This window comes from Dermacentor albipictus, chromosome 1, assembly GCF_038994185.2.
Source record: "Dermacentor albipictus isolate Rhodes 1998 colony chromosome 1, USDA_Dalb.pri_finalv2, whole genome shotgun sequence".
Lineage (NCBI taxonomy): Eukaryota > Metazoa > Arthropoda > Arachnida > Ixodida > Ixodidae > Dermacentor > Dermacentor albipictus.
In genome coordinates, this window is record NC_091821.1 from 346685230 (window position 1) to 346702856 (window position 17627).

At 48.6% G+C, this 17627-nt stretch overlaps 1 protein-coding gene across 1 annotated transcript in view; it reads left to right on the forward strand.

Moving 5' to 3' along the window:
• Positions 1–16487, forward strand: part of LOC135919293 (uncharacterized) — a 60737-nt gene extending 44250 nt beyond the window's left edge. Inside the window, exons 5-10 of the mRNA XM_065453067.2 lie at positions 5579–5882; positions 6656–6832; positions 7443–7811; positions 9072–9378; positions 11010–11292; positions 16298–16487. Of these exons, the coding sequence (XP_065309139.1) occupies positions 5579–5882; positions 6656–6832; positions 7443–7811; positions 9072–9378; positions 11010–11292; positions 16298–16424 (1567 nt within the window). The 3' untranslated portion in view covers positions 16425–16487. The remainder of the gene's footprint in view (positions 1–5578; positions 5883–6655; positions 6833–7442; positions 7812–9071; positions 9379–11009; positions 11293–16297) is intronic.
• Positions 16488–17627: the final 1140 nt, after the last annotated feature.

Here is a 17627-nt window from a genome sequence, read left to right on the forward strand (position 1 = left end):
TGATATAGAGTTACCTATTTATGAATGGGTGTTGTATACAGGAGGAGGTCCCATAGTGGGAGATTACTTGGACCTCCTATTGAGTGGACCTCCTATAAACGTAGCAGAAAGAATAAATTGCAACGACGAAACATATTAAGAAATGAAGTTATCTGCTACTGCGTGCAGTACGGCTGTAACAATGGCAGACGCAGTTTGCAATTAGTATGGAAACGGGTTAGACGTACGCAACCTTATAGCCTACCTTTGCAAAGTTTGCAATACCTGTTAAAAGTAGGTAGCACGCAAAGCACTTGATCTCTCTCAAGCATTTTATATTCTCGAGGTTTCTAACCTATTTGTCGTTTTTGATTTCACATTTTTGATGGGCTTTATAGTTGGCTACTTTCGTCACTTCTTTCTTTTTTCTCCTTTTTCTGTGTGTGATCCGTCATTGTTCGAGCTTTCTTTTCTGACTGCGTTCCCGTCATTCTCCCGTTCACTATATTTTTTGCCCCGTCGGCCGAACAATTCGGCGTGGTAATGCCTGTCAAGTAGCGCTGTGCTTTTTCTTTCTTTTTTCCCATTTTTAAAAACCATCGATTGTCTTTTTGTACCCGCCTCGGTTGCCTAATGTCTTCAGTGTTGCGCTGTTAAACACGAGGCCGTGGGATCGGATTCCGGCCATGGCGGCCACATTTCGATAGGCGCGGAAAGGGGAAAAAAAATAACTTCGAGGACGCTTAAGCGTTGCCTTTAACAGTGGAGCACGATAGCATTCGAAGATCCCTGACTGCTTCTCAGGCTTTCCGGCAACTGCAGCTTACGTAACCATAATGCTTACCGGGAAACGCTGGCAGCGAACGCTATGCACGATGGCGAGCTGTTTAGTAGAAATGCGGCCCCTTGCGTTGGCCGACCCCGGAGTTTCTCGGCACAGTCGGGCCAAGAAACTCGCATTATTTTAAGGTTTCTGTTACTGTTTCGCACTTTTATTACTTAAGTCTGAGAAGAGAGAGAGAGAGAGAGACAGAAACGGGATGGGAAATGCAGGGAGGTTAACCGAAGAAGATTCTGGTTTGCTATCCTGCACTTGGGGAAGGGCAAGGGGAAATGAAAGACAGAAAAAAGATAAGTCTGAGAAGACTTAACATAAAAGACACGCACTGTCGGTGTTTTGTTTCATGACATTTGTTTGTGGGCTGTGTTGCGACGCCGGTTACTTGAACCTCGACCGGCGTTAATACTGGGTAGCGTGGTGTCGTCGGCAGGCCGCACGCGTCCGGGATACCATCGCGACCAGGCAGGGGCGAGATAATTTCTATTGCGAAACTTGCACTTTTTATTCCATGGTAACGAAGTAGAAAGAAAGGAGACAAAGATATACACTGCGGGGCCGCTTAAATAGGCCCGCTAAAATCATAGGCGGGGTTTTGTTCACGCCAACGTCACGTGGTATGTACGAAGTCCGGTCGGTGATTGGCGGCTGCTCCCTCTTTCCTAGGCGGTATTGCACACGCTTGCATCCGCTGGCGGAAACCGGTGGGTCTCATTTGGTTCGAGGAAGGAGGCTCGCACAGGTATCGCACAGTTATCAGAACACAAATGAAATCAGTTGTTGGGCGGGTTCTTTTATATGAAAGTATAGGTACGTTCCTTTCTGCTTCGTATGCTACAGTTGCCGCTTCCCGGCAACTGCAGCTTATGAAACCGTAATCTTTACCGAAAGACGGGCTTGCGGCGAACGCATGCATGACGGCAAGCTTTCTTGTTTTTTTTTTTTCTATTCCCGCGCGGGCCGCCGCTGCCGCGGATGCGTCGAGGCGGGTGCCATCTGGTGGTGCTGCAAGGAACCCAGCGGCGCACGCGACGCGCTAATCCCTCTGTGATTGGTTGAGCTCTTGTCCACGGACACGGTAAATGCACCAGTTTCTGTAAATGCATCAGTTTCACTGTAACAACACCCGTATAGCGTGCATTGGGTGCACGTCAAAGAATTCCACGTGGTCAGAATTACCCTGGAGCCTCCCTCTGCGGCGTGCTTCATAATAAGATCGTGGTTTTAAAGCGAACGCTTTACTAACCGCGTCGAGTCGAGTTTCGCGTCGCCAGCAATTTGACTTTCACTTGACCGCAGCTGCGCCTTAGCCTTGGCAACGCATCACGTGACTCGCCGCGCCAAGCTCCGCCTCCGCCGCCGGCTTGGCGCATGCGCTCTCCGCAGCTGGGTCGCCACATTACCAAGTGGCTCGCCGTGCGCCTGGTTAAGAAGCGCCACGCTCGTCTAGTCAGTGCGAGTTTGGCCACGGATCAGAGCGAGGCCGGGCCGTCTTCCCTGAGCTTTGCGCGGAAGCGGAAGGCTTTGCGCCGTCGTCGCCAAGCGGCGTCTGACCACCCCGCGCATACTGCCCGGCGAACTGATTCACTGGAGAGAGTCCGGAATGCAAGAGGCGTAGCACCGTCGAGATCAGTGTAGCGACCTCGTTCGCGCCCTGTCCGTTTGTGCTTCGATACTGCGCATGTTCGCGGCGTTTCCTTGCATGCCTAGCACTTGCGCTTTCCCTGTGGCACAACAGGCGAAGATGCCTGTTTACCCAAGCCTAACCACACTCATGTCTAGCAACCGACTTAGGCACAGCTGTCATGATTATGTACCTAAGTATAATAATTACAGTTAAATCAAAGGTTAACCAAGTGAAACCAAGACTTAACCAGGCTAAACCAAGCTTTCGCTTTGCATATCCAGGGTTAGCTGAGCTAAGCCGCAGCCAATTTTTTTGCACGTAACACCCCAGAATTTATTTTAATTGTCTCTTTGAGCAATAATCCCATATTTCGTCGTTTTATCTGCTGATTTAAACCAGTTACAGTGTCGTCGAAAGTGATTGGCAAAGTGAGGGAGATTAGGTCGAGAGGGCTGAGACGGAAGTGGTCACTCTTTCTGCCTGGCCTAATATCTGCGGTGGCAGTAATCTCAAAGTTCTGCGAGAGGGATGGGGCGGGGGGTAGGGCTAGTAGGTATCTTCAACTATCTTGTACAATACTGGACAGTAAGCGAAGCATCAGGCAGGGAGATACGATCTCTACGATCTCTCCAATGCTATTCACAGCGTGTTTACAGGAGGTATTCAGAGACCTGGATTGGGAAGAAATGGGGATAAAAGTTAATGGAGAATACCTTAGTAACTTGCGATTCGCTGATGATATTGCCTTGCTTAGTAACTCAGGGGACCAACTGCAATGCATGCTCACTGACCTGGAGAGGCAAAGCAGAAGAGTGGTTCTAAAAATTAATCTGCAGAAAACTAAAGTAATGTTTAACAGTCTCGGAAGAGAACAGCAGTTTACAATAGGCAGCGAGGCACTGGAAGTCGTAAGGGAATACATCTACTTAGGGCAGGTAGTGACTGCGGATCCGGAACATGAGACAGAAATAATCAGAAGAATAAGAATGGGCTGGGGTGCGTTTGGCAGGCATTCTCAGATCATGAACAGCAGGTTGCCATTATCCCTCAAGAGAAAAGTGTATAATAGCTGTGTCTTACCAGTACTCACCTACGGGGCGGAAACCTGGAGGCTTACGAAAAGGGTTCTACTCAAATTGAGGACGACGCAACGAGCTATGGAAAGAAGAATGATAGGTGTAACGTTAAGGGATAAGAATAGAGCAGATTGGGTGAGGGAACAAACGCGAGTTAATGACATCTTAGTTGAAATCAAGAAAAAGAAATGGGCATGGGCAGGACATGTAATGAGGAGGGAAGATAACCGATGGTCATTAAGGGTTACGGACTGGATTCCAAGGGAAGGGAAGCGTAGCAGGGGACGACAGAAAGTTAGGTGGGCGGATGAGATTAAGAAGTTTGCAGGGACGGCATGGCCACAATTAGTACATGACCGGGGTTGTTGGAGAAATATGGGAGAAGCCTTTGCCCTGCAGTGGGCGTAACCAGGCTGATGATGATGATGAAGCGAAGCATCATTTGTCGTGCCTTTTTTTTAAATGAACCTTTTATAGTGCTAATGTAAGTTCCTCGTGCATTTGCGAGTGATAAAGGTGTACGCTAAGAATTTATGAGACTCTGATCGACGGTGTAGATAACGTTGTTAGAAAAATCTTTAGCTTGCGACCTAACTTGATAGTCTATTTAAATACATGCAACTGAACGCACAAATGTTCTTTATCTGTCAACGGTTGCGGCAATACTTTACAAAAATTGCCGAGAAACTAACTTTCACAAATGTTGTCTCGCCATCTACATGACTCCGTATAACAACTAAAAACAGATATCACAGTATTACAAATTGCATGTATTAGGACGCATAATTGGACATATGTAGTATTTAAGCTTATTCAGCTTACGCAAGCTCGGTGCATCGTGTATGTTTCTATTTACGAATTGCGGTATATATACTGCATTGAGGTGTGAGGTGTGGAGTTCTTACACTTTAGAACTTAATTTCGTTTATTGAAGTTCACAGTTTTGTGACGTTTGTTCTCACTGCGGAATTACACTGTTTTAACCTCGATGGCTTCAATTTTGAAATAAAAGAAAGGAAATAATTCCTCCCTGTACAATTCTGCGATCATCGAGAGTATTGAAACCACTACAGTAGCCGCAGTTCATTCATAGATATTGCAGTATAGTTCAAGTGCTCGGTATGGAATGGCTCTTAAAGTAAGGATATACGGCGTAAGTGGTCCTGTAATAATTCTGAAGCGGTGGTAAAGCTATGCACGTGTTCAGAACTCTTTATACGCGTGTGTTGGAACTCGGTTTATAGTGTGTGGGGCAACCTGTTCTCGCCTTCTGTCTCTGCATGTTCCAGGGTGCTATGACTATTTATGTGGGCTTCATTTACTCCCTTATCTATAACTTCGCTGTTTCTGAGCCTGTGTCGTTACTTTGTGTTTTGCAATATTCATCTCATTCTTATTACTGTTGCGTGAGAAGAAGCAGCCGTCACCATTATACGCGTGACTAAATCTATTTAATTTTCATTTCGATAAAAAAAAAATACGCGTGATTGTTATTTCCGAGAACGGTCTTGCAGACGTGTGTCATCATCAAATCTTACGAAGTGCGTGTGTGGAGCAGGAGCACCATATTACCTTTCACAACACTGAGGCAACGCCAGGGGTCTGCTTCTCACGGAACTGAAAGTTCATTTTCCCATTCTATAGAAAATCTACTGACACATAACTACGAATGCTATATAATTGCGAAAAACAAGAGTCCTATATCAACTGTGGCTGCAGAGTAGCGATCGAGTGACGCACGACAGTTTATTAGATATATGTAGGCAGTGGCGTAGCAACAGGGGGGGCCGGAAGGCCGTGGGCCCCGGGTGCACGGGGCAAGTAGGGGGGGGGGGGGGGGGGGGTCATATACGTCTGAAAATACCCGAAAATTGTCGATATCCTCGCCTTCCTCGACTACACCCGAGGGGGGGGGGGGGTGACAGAAGAGCTAAGGGCCCCGGGTGCCAGACGACCTAGCTACGCCACTGTATGTAGGTTATAAAGCCTAGGTAAACTTCCGGCAATAGATTTTTGTCGGCGTACCGAACGGTAGCGAACGCGGTCTCCGATCTACAGGATCCAGGACCTGACCGACGAGTTCGGCCAACTGACCTCGGAGCAGGAGACGCGTCTTGCGACCAAGACGCAGTTCCCCGTGGAGCCCCGGCAATGGGCAGGCCGCGCCCTGGTGCTTCACAGCGTCCAGACGGGCCGCACGGCGTGCGCCGCGCTGCAGCCGCCGGTCGCCCCGGTCACTACGTACGCCGCTCGCTTCGCGGGGCCGCCCATAGCCGGCACGCTCTTCGTGCGCCGGTGGCCCAGCTTCGGCACCGCCTACGCCGAGTTGCACTGGACCAACGGAACGCGCCGTGACGCCCAGGTATGCGAACGTTCGCACTTCGACATTAGCGGATTTTGCAGCGAAGCTGTCTGTGGCTACCTCCGACGAACAACAAACGGCGAACAGAAAACGTCTTGCGGCAAAGCCAACTTTCTCGAGAAATGCTCTGTGGCTCTCAATCTAATGTAGGTATCTTGGAAAAAATAATACTGAAATTGGCCGCTATAACACGACTCTATTATTAGGCCGAGTTTCATTTATTTGTCTTAGTTAGTTCACAGTGAAGTTGTAAATGTTACAGAATTCCCGTCATGGGCTTCTACGGAAGGAAAACGGTGAGCTCCATGTTTGTCTGCTAGAATAAACTCTAGTCCTTACAAGTTTCGTTCAGCTAATTAACTAGGAAGTACGCTCACTCGCAAATTACAAACAAACGTGTTCTGTTTCGTGAACTCCTTTGGACTACGCTCCGGTCAACGCACATCATCGCTCGTGCCGAGGCTTGGTTTAACGGCCACATGTGTCTAAACGGCGCTCTCAAGTACTGCTTAAGCAGAGTACTAACTTGTGTCATATTAGAACATTTGGGCCGCCTCAGGCAGAAGACACTGCCAGAGTACATACTCTGCACATTGCTCACTGGGATTTAAACTAATAAGCCATATTGCGCTTGTGAAATTTAAAATAACAGCGACAGTCTCCAGATATGTCAACGCTTTCTGATCCAAAGACAAATGTATACAAGTGCAAAGACACAAGCCTTTCGTTCGTGTCCATGCTCTCACTGCACTATTCTTCTCCTCATTCTAAAGGTGCGGTGGTCCATTCATAAAAGGAAGAAGGACAAGCCAACACGTCTTCAGCAGCCGCCTCCAGGAACTTCGGCCGCAAACCTCACGCACGTAACGCCTCCAAACGTCCCTAAGCCGCCTACGGTCGTGCCCTGTTACACTCCTCCAGACTCGTGTTCCCAGGTCAGCGTGGGCAAGGTTAGTTTCCAGACGACCAACGTTGGCAATCGGAAATTTCCCTGTCGCATTACACCATCTACGGACAAAGTATAGCAAGTCGGAACGCCTAACAAAACTGTTGTCGCGTAGCAAAACAGATGGAAGATGCGGCAAGTGCCGGATGGCTTCACCAGCGAATGCCACTGCGGAGAAATACCAATTTTAACATGCTAATTTGTGTCCATACGATAGCTCGTAAATTTCAGAGACTGTGTTTTGCAACAGGGGTAACGTAAATTAAGTCAACTGCTTGCTTTGCTAAGCGAATCTCAAAGCTCTTCACAGAAAAGCACGCCGCAAAAGGTGTCCTCGCCTCCATCCGAAGGTGCACAACGTCATACTTCTGAAAATTCATTAGTGTGCGTGGTCCTTCGGAGCCGCGTATTGTGTATATAGCGCCGCGGTAGTGGTTCACACATAACGCTATGTCAAAACATTCTACAATACCCTCGTTGATTCCCTGTCCGAGCAGTGAAATTATCAACCCCAGAAATAAATAGCGCTGGGACGACAAGCGCGAAACAACAGGAGCGCCAGTATTAATGCTTGTTAACAATGATGCCCGCCCACGCGGCTTCCCTCACTGCAGCGGCCGGGAAATGCGGCAACGAGGACATACCACGTGTTAGAGGGCGTCCCTCCTGCTCTCGATACATGCGGTGGAGGCGACAGCGCGTCGGCGAGTGAACTGATAGCAACCCTGGAGGACGTGGCAACGGGACAACCAATGGCCGCGGCAGTGCTGTACGAGTGGAGGTCGCGGCACGCGGTGGCCGACTTAGGACCGCGCCACGGAAAGGCCATCTTCCACCAGCCGTCGCCGTTCGAGCCGACGCTGTCCATCGTGCAGTTGGAGAATCTTGACTACGTCGCGTCAAAGGTGCTCGTTGGACCAATTTCCATTGGCACCGCGGACAGACAGTGCCCGGAACCGGCCGCGCCCTACAACCCGGCTAAGGTACTACGCGCAGTCTTGGTCGAAAAAAAAAAGAAAAAGAAAAAGCGACAGCCAGTGAAGGCGTGGGCATTGCTGCGTGCTGGCCGCGTCGTGCCGCGCCCGTAAGAACTACGCGGGACGGAATTCTGGAACGATCACTTTTGGGGGTATACGATAACACTTTCGCGAGATTTCGCGTGACCCCTTACCGGGCGCATTGGCGTCTACGGGCGACCGCATTCCTCTTACTGGGCAAAGGCAGCGTGCTTGTCACTGTGCGGGAACGCCTGTAGACATTTGACGCGTCCAATGCTCAGACACGCTAAATGTAACTTAGTAAGGATAAATTTTCGACCAGTTAGTTTTGCATCATGTGCTGTTTTAGTTCGCGCTACTATATGACCTCAACACGCGAAATCTCGCGAAAGTGATCGTATTCTCGAAAACGATCGCTCGAGAATACCGTTCCTGGTGTTAGAAAGTTTTGGAGCGGGACGACGATAGTTCGTCTTGCTCATACGGGGCTTTTGAACAGTGATTTACGCAGTGCCAGCTTTCTTTGTTTTCTGAGGGAAGGGAGAAACTGCTGTAGAATCTGTATACAGTCTCGTCCGAGGAGCGTACTTCAAATGCGGCAGAAGGGAGCCATCGCGCAGCACTTAGCATTCGCAGGCGATCTCGCTTCCAAAAACTGATCGAGTTCAACCATGACATCAGCGTTTGTCATCTTTTCTCGAGCATTTTTTGTCGAAGAAAACGCAGTGCCGGTACAAACATCGCTAAACAAAAACATTGCCCTCGGCATTGAACATGCAGCGCTCTTCGTCACTGGCCTTCAGCATGCAGCTTATTAATCTGCAGCTTTTATTAATACAAAATAATTAATAAAATGCGACTCCTCGACCTTTCGTGGGCACAGAACTCACGACCTTTAGTGTTAATTCAGGCGAAGTTAATTGAGGCACATGCAGCTAATTAAGGAACTCGAACCCACGACCTTTGGTGGGAGTCGAACCTACGATCTTGCGTTGTGCGCACCTTGTGACGAACACCGCTGGTCACGTGACGTCGCGGCGTTCCTGCTGACGTGGCCGCAGTGCTTTCGCATTCATCCACGTATGGATAACTAAGTGCCCCTTGAGTTTTTTCGTCGTCTCGATGATGACAGTGTTTGGTGCGGCATATTGATAGACACAGCAGCAGTTGAAATAATGAAGCCCCGACAGCTGCCGTCGTCAGACATTCCCTGCTGAAAGAGACCTCGAACCCGGGCTCGCGCAGGTCGAGCGCACGGCGAGTCCACCGGAGGGCCACGGCACGACCGACCAGTTCCCCGTGGGCGACCTGAGCGGCAAGTACGGTCCGGTGGCGGGACACCGCGCCGTCTACTGGCATCTGCTCGACCCGACGCTTCCTCTGTCGGGGCACGAGAGCGTCGTGGGCCGCATGCTGCTTGTGCGCGGTTCGGACGGCCGGCCCCTGGTGTGCGCCAACCTGCTGCCGGTGTCCGCCAGGCCCCTGACGCGAGTACGGGCTACGCTTGAAGGACCACTCAGGGGTTCTGTCACCATTACGCGCAACGACCACGGTATATATATGTACTGCCGATCGGCTTCGTATCTTTCTGTCTCTCCTTACCCTTCTACCTGTGTAGAGTAGCTAACATGATGTTCTCTCCTGGTTAACATTCCTGCCTATGCAACTTCGTGCATCTCTCTCTCTTCCTCTCTTCGTCTGACGCTTCCATTTCTATGAACGCTTCTCTGTTTCTTCGCTGCGCAACCGCTTCCTGGACAAATGCCGCAGCTAAACTTCTGCTTACAGTTGGGTCGAACTTCGCTAGATGGCGGACCTCATGCAACAAGCGGATACAAGTATGAGTAAACAAGCCACCAGACCTCCCCTCCTCGTTTCCACACTCCTTCCTTAATCTTGGCATGGCAATCACAGTGTCAGTAGTGCTGTGAGCGCATAAAGTTGACCATCTTGTTAAGTGCACTTTCTATATAAGCCGCAGTCGAGTTTCGCGCATCGTTTATTAAAGTCTGCTTCTCCCGTCATACTGTAGCCATGAGGGGAAAAAAACTAACTTTATGGTAAACGTGCGCCTTCTTTCTCTCTTTCTATTTTTCCCTCACAAGGTTAAAGAGCATAGTATATTTCGGGAACATGCTTTGTCGGTCTTCGCATCAGAAATTCTTTATGAGCAAGCGTACAAAAATAGAACACGCAGGAGTACATGGCGTATGCGCTCTATACTCTATACTATACTGTACACAACATATATTTTTGCTACTTTCACCGCTTTCGTGATCTGTATCTCCCTCTCGAGTGAACTTTACTTCGCTTGTGACGCAGTAATGTTGGTGCTTTTTGATAACGTTTGCATCGTAGTTGATTTCAAGCGCGCGCTGTGCGTGTTTTCGTCTGTCTGACTGACATTTTAAGTTAATGCAGATAGCAAAAAAAAAAAAGCGACACACTGAATCAATTGGCGCCTTTAAGACCTGTTTTGTAGCTTCACGTTGTTCTAATCATAGTCATTTTGTACCTTAACCCTCCTTTGTGCCCGATGCTCCGGCCACAAAACATTGGTGCAGGCCGACCTCTCAGCTCTTCGCGACCAATACATCCAATGTCCAATGTCCAATGACCAATGTCTCTAGATATCTGAAGGCTGCTCACGTGAACAAGAAATGGAGCCGTTTTAATCGTAGATGGCAATCTCCGTATCGTTCATGCTGTAAAAGAAAAGTTCACTTGAAACGATACCCATAGTATCGCACAGTCCTAGGGTTATTTCTGAAAAGAACGAAGGAACCACGTTGTCACCTTCTATCAAAACACGTATATGTCATTATTATAACATTCACAATCCAGCACGAAAGAAAAGCTAATTTGACAGGGCTTAGGTGCACGAAGACAAATTAAACGCACGTCGGAGACTGCAAAAAGGCCGCCCTGCCTAGGCTATAGCCTAGGCAGGGCTATCTGCAGTCTATAGGCTGCATCTTTACCGCTTGAAAAGTACTCGAATCGACTATCGACGCCTGCAGTCGATGTATACTTAACATCGTTCCGCATTCAGAGGGCAGCAGTTTTTAGATTTCAAGGTCGAAGGCAACAATGCTCGCTGTTTTCGGGTCCAAGCAAATGACGTCTATAGCACACACTCCAATGGCCGTTTGCCCTTTCCTGCGCGTGTCCATTTGCGCACAGCCGAGGACCCGCTGGGCGACGCGTACGTGGACCTGGGACTGTGCTGGCAGGACGGCCGCAACGGCAGCCTGGACCACAATTGGCACCTGCACTCCGTGCCGCTGGCGCCGGGCTCGTTCGACTGCGCAGCCACCAAGGGCCACTACAACCCGCACCACGTGGACACGGGGCCAGCTTACGGCTGCGAGTGCTCGGCCCAAGCGCCGCTACGGTGCGAAGCCGGTGACCTAGCCGGGCGCCAGGGCGCCGTCTCCATACCGGACTGTCGCGCGGGGCTCGCCAGGTATGCGCGCATGTAAGATCGGTGTGCTGTCCCGTCGAATTGCGCCAAGCTTGCGTTTCGAATAATCAGAAAGGGCGTAGCGGACCTGTGAGTAATTCAGAACTCGCAAGATGGCGAATTTGACAATATGGCGGTATTCATTCCCGTTTCATACAGCGATAGCTGTCACGGGCTTTTGACTTGATCGGTTTCGTCCGCAGTCGTAGGTGCGTTGCCGTCTGTCGTCGCACGTTCAATACATACGTAATACATATAATGCATAGGTTTAATACATCAAAATAGTTTCACCGCCATTAGGAAGCAGGGCGAGCCGCCTTTACGTGCGGATCATGATTACGCTACACCACGCGTACACCCTTTGGTCCACCCTTTTGGTACACCACGCGTACACCCTTTGGTACACCCTTTGGTCAGTGCACATGATATACGGCGAACGCAAATAGCAATTGCTAAGCGCCGATAAAGGCTCGAGTGCCGCTCGCGCCTGTTAATTATAAGCTAAAAAGCACACGTAGCGACGTGCCCATGCAAGCAGTCAGTGGTCGACCCGAAGAACGTGCCTGTTGGCACACTTGCCTGCCAAGCGCAAATCGCCTGGTAGTAGCCAAACAATGCGTCGTAGCGCTCAAGGTCTCGATAGAGAAGCAACACAAGACAGTTGAGGTGCGAAATGAAACAAATGAAGAGATCGCGATTGGAGAGTGGCGGTTATGCAGAAGTTACCTGTCACGGTGGCTCAGTGGCCTCCTTCTGCTGAGCGTGAGGTCACGGATACATGAGGCCCGGCTCGTCGTATGCCGCATCTTGGGCGCGCAGTAAAGAACCTCAAGTTGTCAAAATTATTCGTTGCATGAGGTTTTGCTTGAGAAAATGCACCTCGCGTTATTTTCGTAGCCGTCCTCCAGTTATAACGTTATTTTCTAGTTCCACACTTTTCAGAGCGCGGCGAGTTCTACCGCCAGACATTTAAGCTTTCCGAAAAAGCCAACTCTTCATTGCTCTCGGGACGATAGAGCTTTGGCTCGGAGACAATTCAGATTTCCCTAGCCAAATATAGTCAAGCGCTTCGATAACGAAGTGCTTGGGGCCTCCGCAAACATTCGTTATACAGGCCACTACGTTGTAAATGTCGCTAACCGCACAGCTCACAACAGAACCATGATATAATAATTAAATTAAATTAAATTATGGGGTTTTACAAACCAAAACCAATTTCTGATCATGAGCCACGCCGTAGTGGAGGACTCCGGAAATTTCGACCACCTGCGATTCTTTAACGTGCACCTAATTCTAAGTACACGGGTGTTTTCGCATTTCCCCTCTTAGAAATGCGGCCGCCGTGGCCGGGATTCAATTCCGCGACCTCATGCTCAGCAGCCTAAACACGATATAATTATTCCTTGGTTATACAGGCCATTTTGTTGCACTGTACACGTAAAATGCAGCAATGCTTTTATGAGACAACCGCTGGACCAATTTGAATGAAATTTGTTGCATTCGAGAGCGAAAGTTAAATTCTAGTGACATTAGAAAGCAGGATATTGATATAGAGCCTGGATTTTCGTTAATTATTGAAAACTGATAAGCTAAAAAATTAAAGCACGATATTCTCAAATCCGTAACTCTGCACCAAAAAGGGGTGTCGAAGTTCTGTAAACTGCGTCTGTTAGAGGAACTAGGGCGGGTAAATATTCTATGTGAAATTTCAGCTTACTCGAAACCTTTTACAATGTTTACCAGGGTGTTGCAAAAGTCCTGGTGACGAAAGTTTTGATACGTATATTTAAGAGCAGTGCGAAATACAATTTTTTCCACTTTAGTTGTATTATTATACCACGCGGCTTACATAATTGTGATATCGTATTTTATTGCTCGGTTATACTTGTAGTGATGATGAAGATGATTTATTGGCATCCTTTTTGAAACGGCTTGAGCGGTGAGACATAGTCAACACACCTGCTTGAGTTACTCAGGTATGCTATACGTGCTTTTCCTTCTAGAATTATTGCATACATTGTGGGGATGCGCGACCCTCGCGCCTCCCCTGATGTTTTTCCCGCATAGCGCGTCTCCTGTGGTCCCGCTTCGCCGCGTGGCCTGCGTGACGTCAGCGCGGTCGATGTGGTTGAAGCGCAGTCCGAGAGATGGCGCTAGTGTTGCGCTGCTGCGGGGTTACCTGGGTGCGGGAGAAGCAAGGCGCTCTCTCTTGGGTTCCAGACAGCCAGCGGGACGGACGTGCCATGCCGCACGTGCAGCGGCCCTCGTTCCCGGCGGGTCGGCGCACGGCGGGGGACGTCTCCCGCGTGCGCGCCGGCGGATGCTTCGGCGAGACCGCCTCGCGTGGCCGCCTTCGAACGCGCCACGATTCGCGTGACTATTCACGCGAACGACCAGGCGTTGGGATCCAGCATGGAGCGAACATATTCGCTCGCGAGGACGCGGTGAGTCGGACTTCTAGATTTGTCGCGCGCCCATCGGCATGTTTTGTGGATAGCAACTCAGCTAGCAGGCATTGATGTATGAAAGGTGCAATAAATGCCCTTGTGATTGTTTGCACTACTGCGTTGTCGTTCCTTTGTCCCAAGAGTACGGTGTGAGAATCTCCCGCATCAGACCCCACAACATCTCTTTAATCTTCTTTTTTTACTTCCTCAAAACTTATCTTTCTACCTTGTACCACAACTGCCGACTGTAGGGGCGCTAGTAGTGCGCGCCGATGGACGCGCCACTGGTGGCGGCCTTGTGAGGCGCAGTCGGGAAAGAACGCAGCCATCCGCCTTAGATTTCTGGGCCGTTGCTCGTGATTCTCTGGTCTATTCACTTTTTTGGAGCAAAATGAGCAACACCCTTCGAATGTGTGTGGTGGCCTAATTTGACGACATTGTACAAACGTACTGAGTCGTTAGTATAGGTCCTTCTGCAGGATCACGACACATTTAAGCGTTCTGGGTAAAGCGTGTAAATTATCATATAAGTTCTTAAAAATGCACATAGCTACCGACTGCATTGGCGCCGCTCCTTTGAGTTTTCAGCCGCCCCATCACCATCTACGTAGTGGGCGAGCTTTCTGATTGGCTGCCCACGTTGCGTCAGCGATAATTTTTCCAACATTATGGTGAACAAATGTTAATAATAAGTGGAATGTTGGTTAACTTGTTTCTATAAAAAAAGCAACAAAAATAGAATACGCAACGACAATTTATCATTGCACTCGAGCACTTTTGGCACACAGCAAGTGCCGTCTGCTTGTGTTACAATGTGCTCCGTGTTCAGGCAAGCTGCGGTCTTCAGTGTTGGTCTCGTGGTTTCTTTTCGCGAGAACGCTGAATCACCATAGTTGCGTTATGGGCTGCAAATCTAGCGATTGGCAACACGTCAACCTGCGACATCGGGTCCCTCTACAAGGCAGCAGGCAAACGGAGTGGCTGCAGCGCATGGGACTGTCGGTGTCGGAACGGCGCCAGAAGCCACGCATTTGCGGCCGTCCCTTCATGCTCAGTCCACCAAATGCAGGTGGACTGGGCGTTTAGCCGGATGGGCGGAGGCGCTAACATTGCAGTTGCAGTCACCTGGTGGTGCAAAGCTCAACCAAACACAGAGCTAATATAGCAGTAACTAAGTGTATTCTACTTTGATGTAAATTTTTGGCTGCAGCATAACCATGAACATGTTCTTCTTAAATGTTTAAGATGCTTTATACTTGGCTACAGCAATACGAGTTCTCTGTTTGGCTGGTTGAGCTCTGCGCCACCAGGTAGGTGCACCGTGCAGGCCGCCCACGTTTACGCCTCTGCTGTTCCGTCAAAAAGCTTAGCTCGCCTGCGTTTACCGGAATACTGGACACGGTCGGCGCTGCTATCCAAGCAGCGTGCACAAGCATGCTGCTTGGATAGCTCTTGCTGGGAATCGTAGGCCAGGCAGATTGCGCAACAATTTGGGAGTCTTCGCGCGCTGGCTCCAAAACATCGGAAGTAGACGACATGTCGGAGAGCCAGTGAAAGCGGAGCTTAGCTCCGATCGCTTCGCGAACGAATTGAGGAGGAAGAGCATGGCTAGAGAGAAAGGCAATTTATAATCGTCTGTAGCTTAATATGAGACACTTCACTTAAATTGAGGCGCGAAGGTTTTACTGTAGCTGTACACTATGTGTTTTCAAAATTTGTACAAATCATTTCAGGGACCCTTTAACATAAGCTCCACTTCAAATAACTGGGCTTCGTTGCGCTTGTCTACGGGGCGCACCTGGCACGTATGCGGGCTGAGTTGTCCCCTACTCCACCAACATCATGCACATGTCCGCTTTCACCGAGGTCTGTGCCTTTCCTGCAGCTGTCACTGCTGAAGTGGTAGTCTGGCATCCAAAAGAAGTTGAAATCGCAGCCACGAACTTCAGCTATATTTGCTGCAAAGTGCTGTCGTCTGCTACTACATCCCGAGCGTACTTTCGAAAATGCCCGTTAGGTGGCCAGCAGCGGCGCTTTATAGGCGATGCACCGCACGTATAGAGCTGTAAACATGATACTCGAGTTTTTTTTTTTTCACTTTGTAACATTCAATTATTCTTGTAAAGAAATAGCCTAAATAAAAAATTCGCTTGCTACAGTCACTAGATTTGAACTTACTTTGAATGCAACAAACTTCATGAAATTTAGTGCAATGGTTACTGAGCAAAATGATTTCTCCGTTTCCATTTATTACAACAGGACCTCTGGAGCTAAAGCTTCCTCTTAAAACATGAGCAGGAAGGCGCTAACGGCGAGAAATGGGTGCCGATGCATGCACAGATGGCCTAGCACAATCTGGATTATGCATGAACCTACCAGAATGAAGTCACTCTAATGCTACACTCTAACATTCAATTCTAAGCCTGTCATGGCTATGCTTGCACCATAGTGTCTCCACTCTTCGTGATTTCTGTGGTTGTTATATTCATGCACATACGGCATTTTGCAGATGTACTGCTTGCATTGTCTTTCCAACAATATTTTTCTTTTTTCTTCCACAGGTACCACTTTTCAGACTCGCACGTCGCACTGTCTGGCCCAACGAGTGTCATTGGGCTTCCAGTTGTATTTCACGAGTCACACTTCAGGATGCCTCGTGTTGCCTGTGCAAACCTTAAGCCCCTATAGAATGTCTTGCTATAAAACTTGCTATAGAAAAGAAAGGTTGCATTAAATAGCTTCGTAGCACGACATGCATAATGAAACACTCGATTGTCCCACTTCATAAAGGGCTTTTTAAGAGGTATACCAAGCCAATGGTCAAGAAGTGCTATGAACTTTGCAGTAGTGAGTTGCCGTCCACACTCAAGTTAAACCCTTTGCAATTCTTAACAGTTCTTTAATCATTCCATAAGCCATAGACAGGTTCAAAAAGACACCTCAGAGTACCTAGCAGCTTGTTTATGAATGCTGTTTCCGAATAACTTTTCTTAGGTAATGTAGCTGATGTTGCCCATGTGATGTAACTGGTTCTGTACAGGATGCCAGTCTACAAGCCGGGCAGAGCCGACAACTATGCTCCTGCAGTCAGGTGGTAAAAAGTATTGGCTTCCACTTTTGCACTGCAATCACGTAACTGCTTTTACAGTAAAACATGCCACTGCAGCACTGCTTGGCACTTGTCATGCTTTGATGGCTTCGTTGGTGCTAAATGTCTTCGTTATGAGGATTGCACCATCTCTGGCTCTCACCTGCATGCTCACTTCTGCAAGCATGTTGAAACTGTACCATCAGCACGGAAACTGTGCTGATGATTGTGAGCACACACCCTAGCAACCTTGTAGTGGACTCGATGCAGTTACGATGCTTCATGCATGTCATTATTTTGGTCAAAACAAAACTGCAACAATTTGTGTACACTGACTACTTAACAATGTCCTATCCAAAATGCCTAATAGGAATCGTTCATATGAATTAAAGTAGCCTACAGCTACTTTACTGGACTGAAAAATATTGTCATGACTCTTTAACAACTGTTGCATAACAAGTTACTTTGCATTTCACATTAAACAGAGACGTCGAACAGCGCTATTCAATACGTTTTACAGTTTGAAAACACTGAGAACTTGCTCCAAGTGACAAGGCCAGCAGCACAACGTACCTGAGGAAAGGTTACTGCAAATTCACTCAGTTGCACGCTGCTAATGACCACTATGTGCATAATGCTACACTAGGAAAGTGCCGAGAGCTGTGTGTTGCTTAGGTAAGAGAAGCAGACCAGTCTGCAATCTCTCAGAATGCTTTTGGTAATCATGTGATCCCCCACAGCAGCACAACACGAGGCATCTAGGAATAGGGCGAAGCACCGACCTAGTTAAAATTGGAACAGAC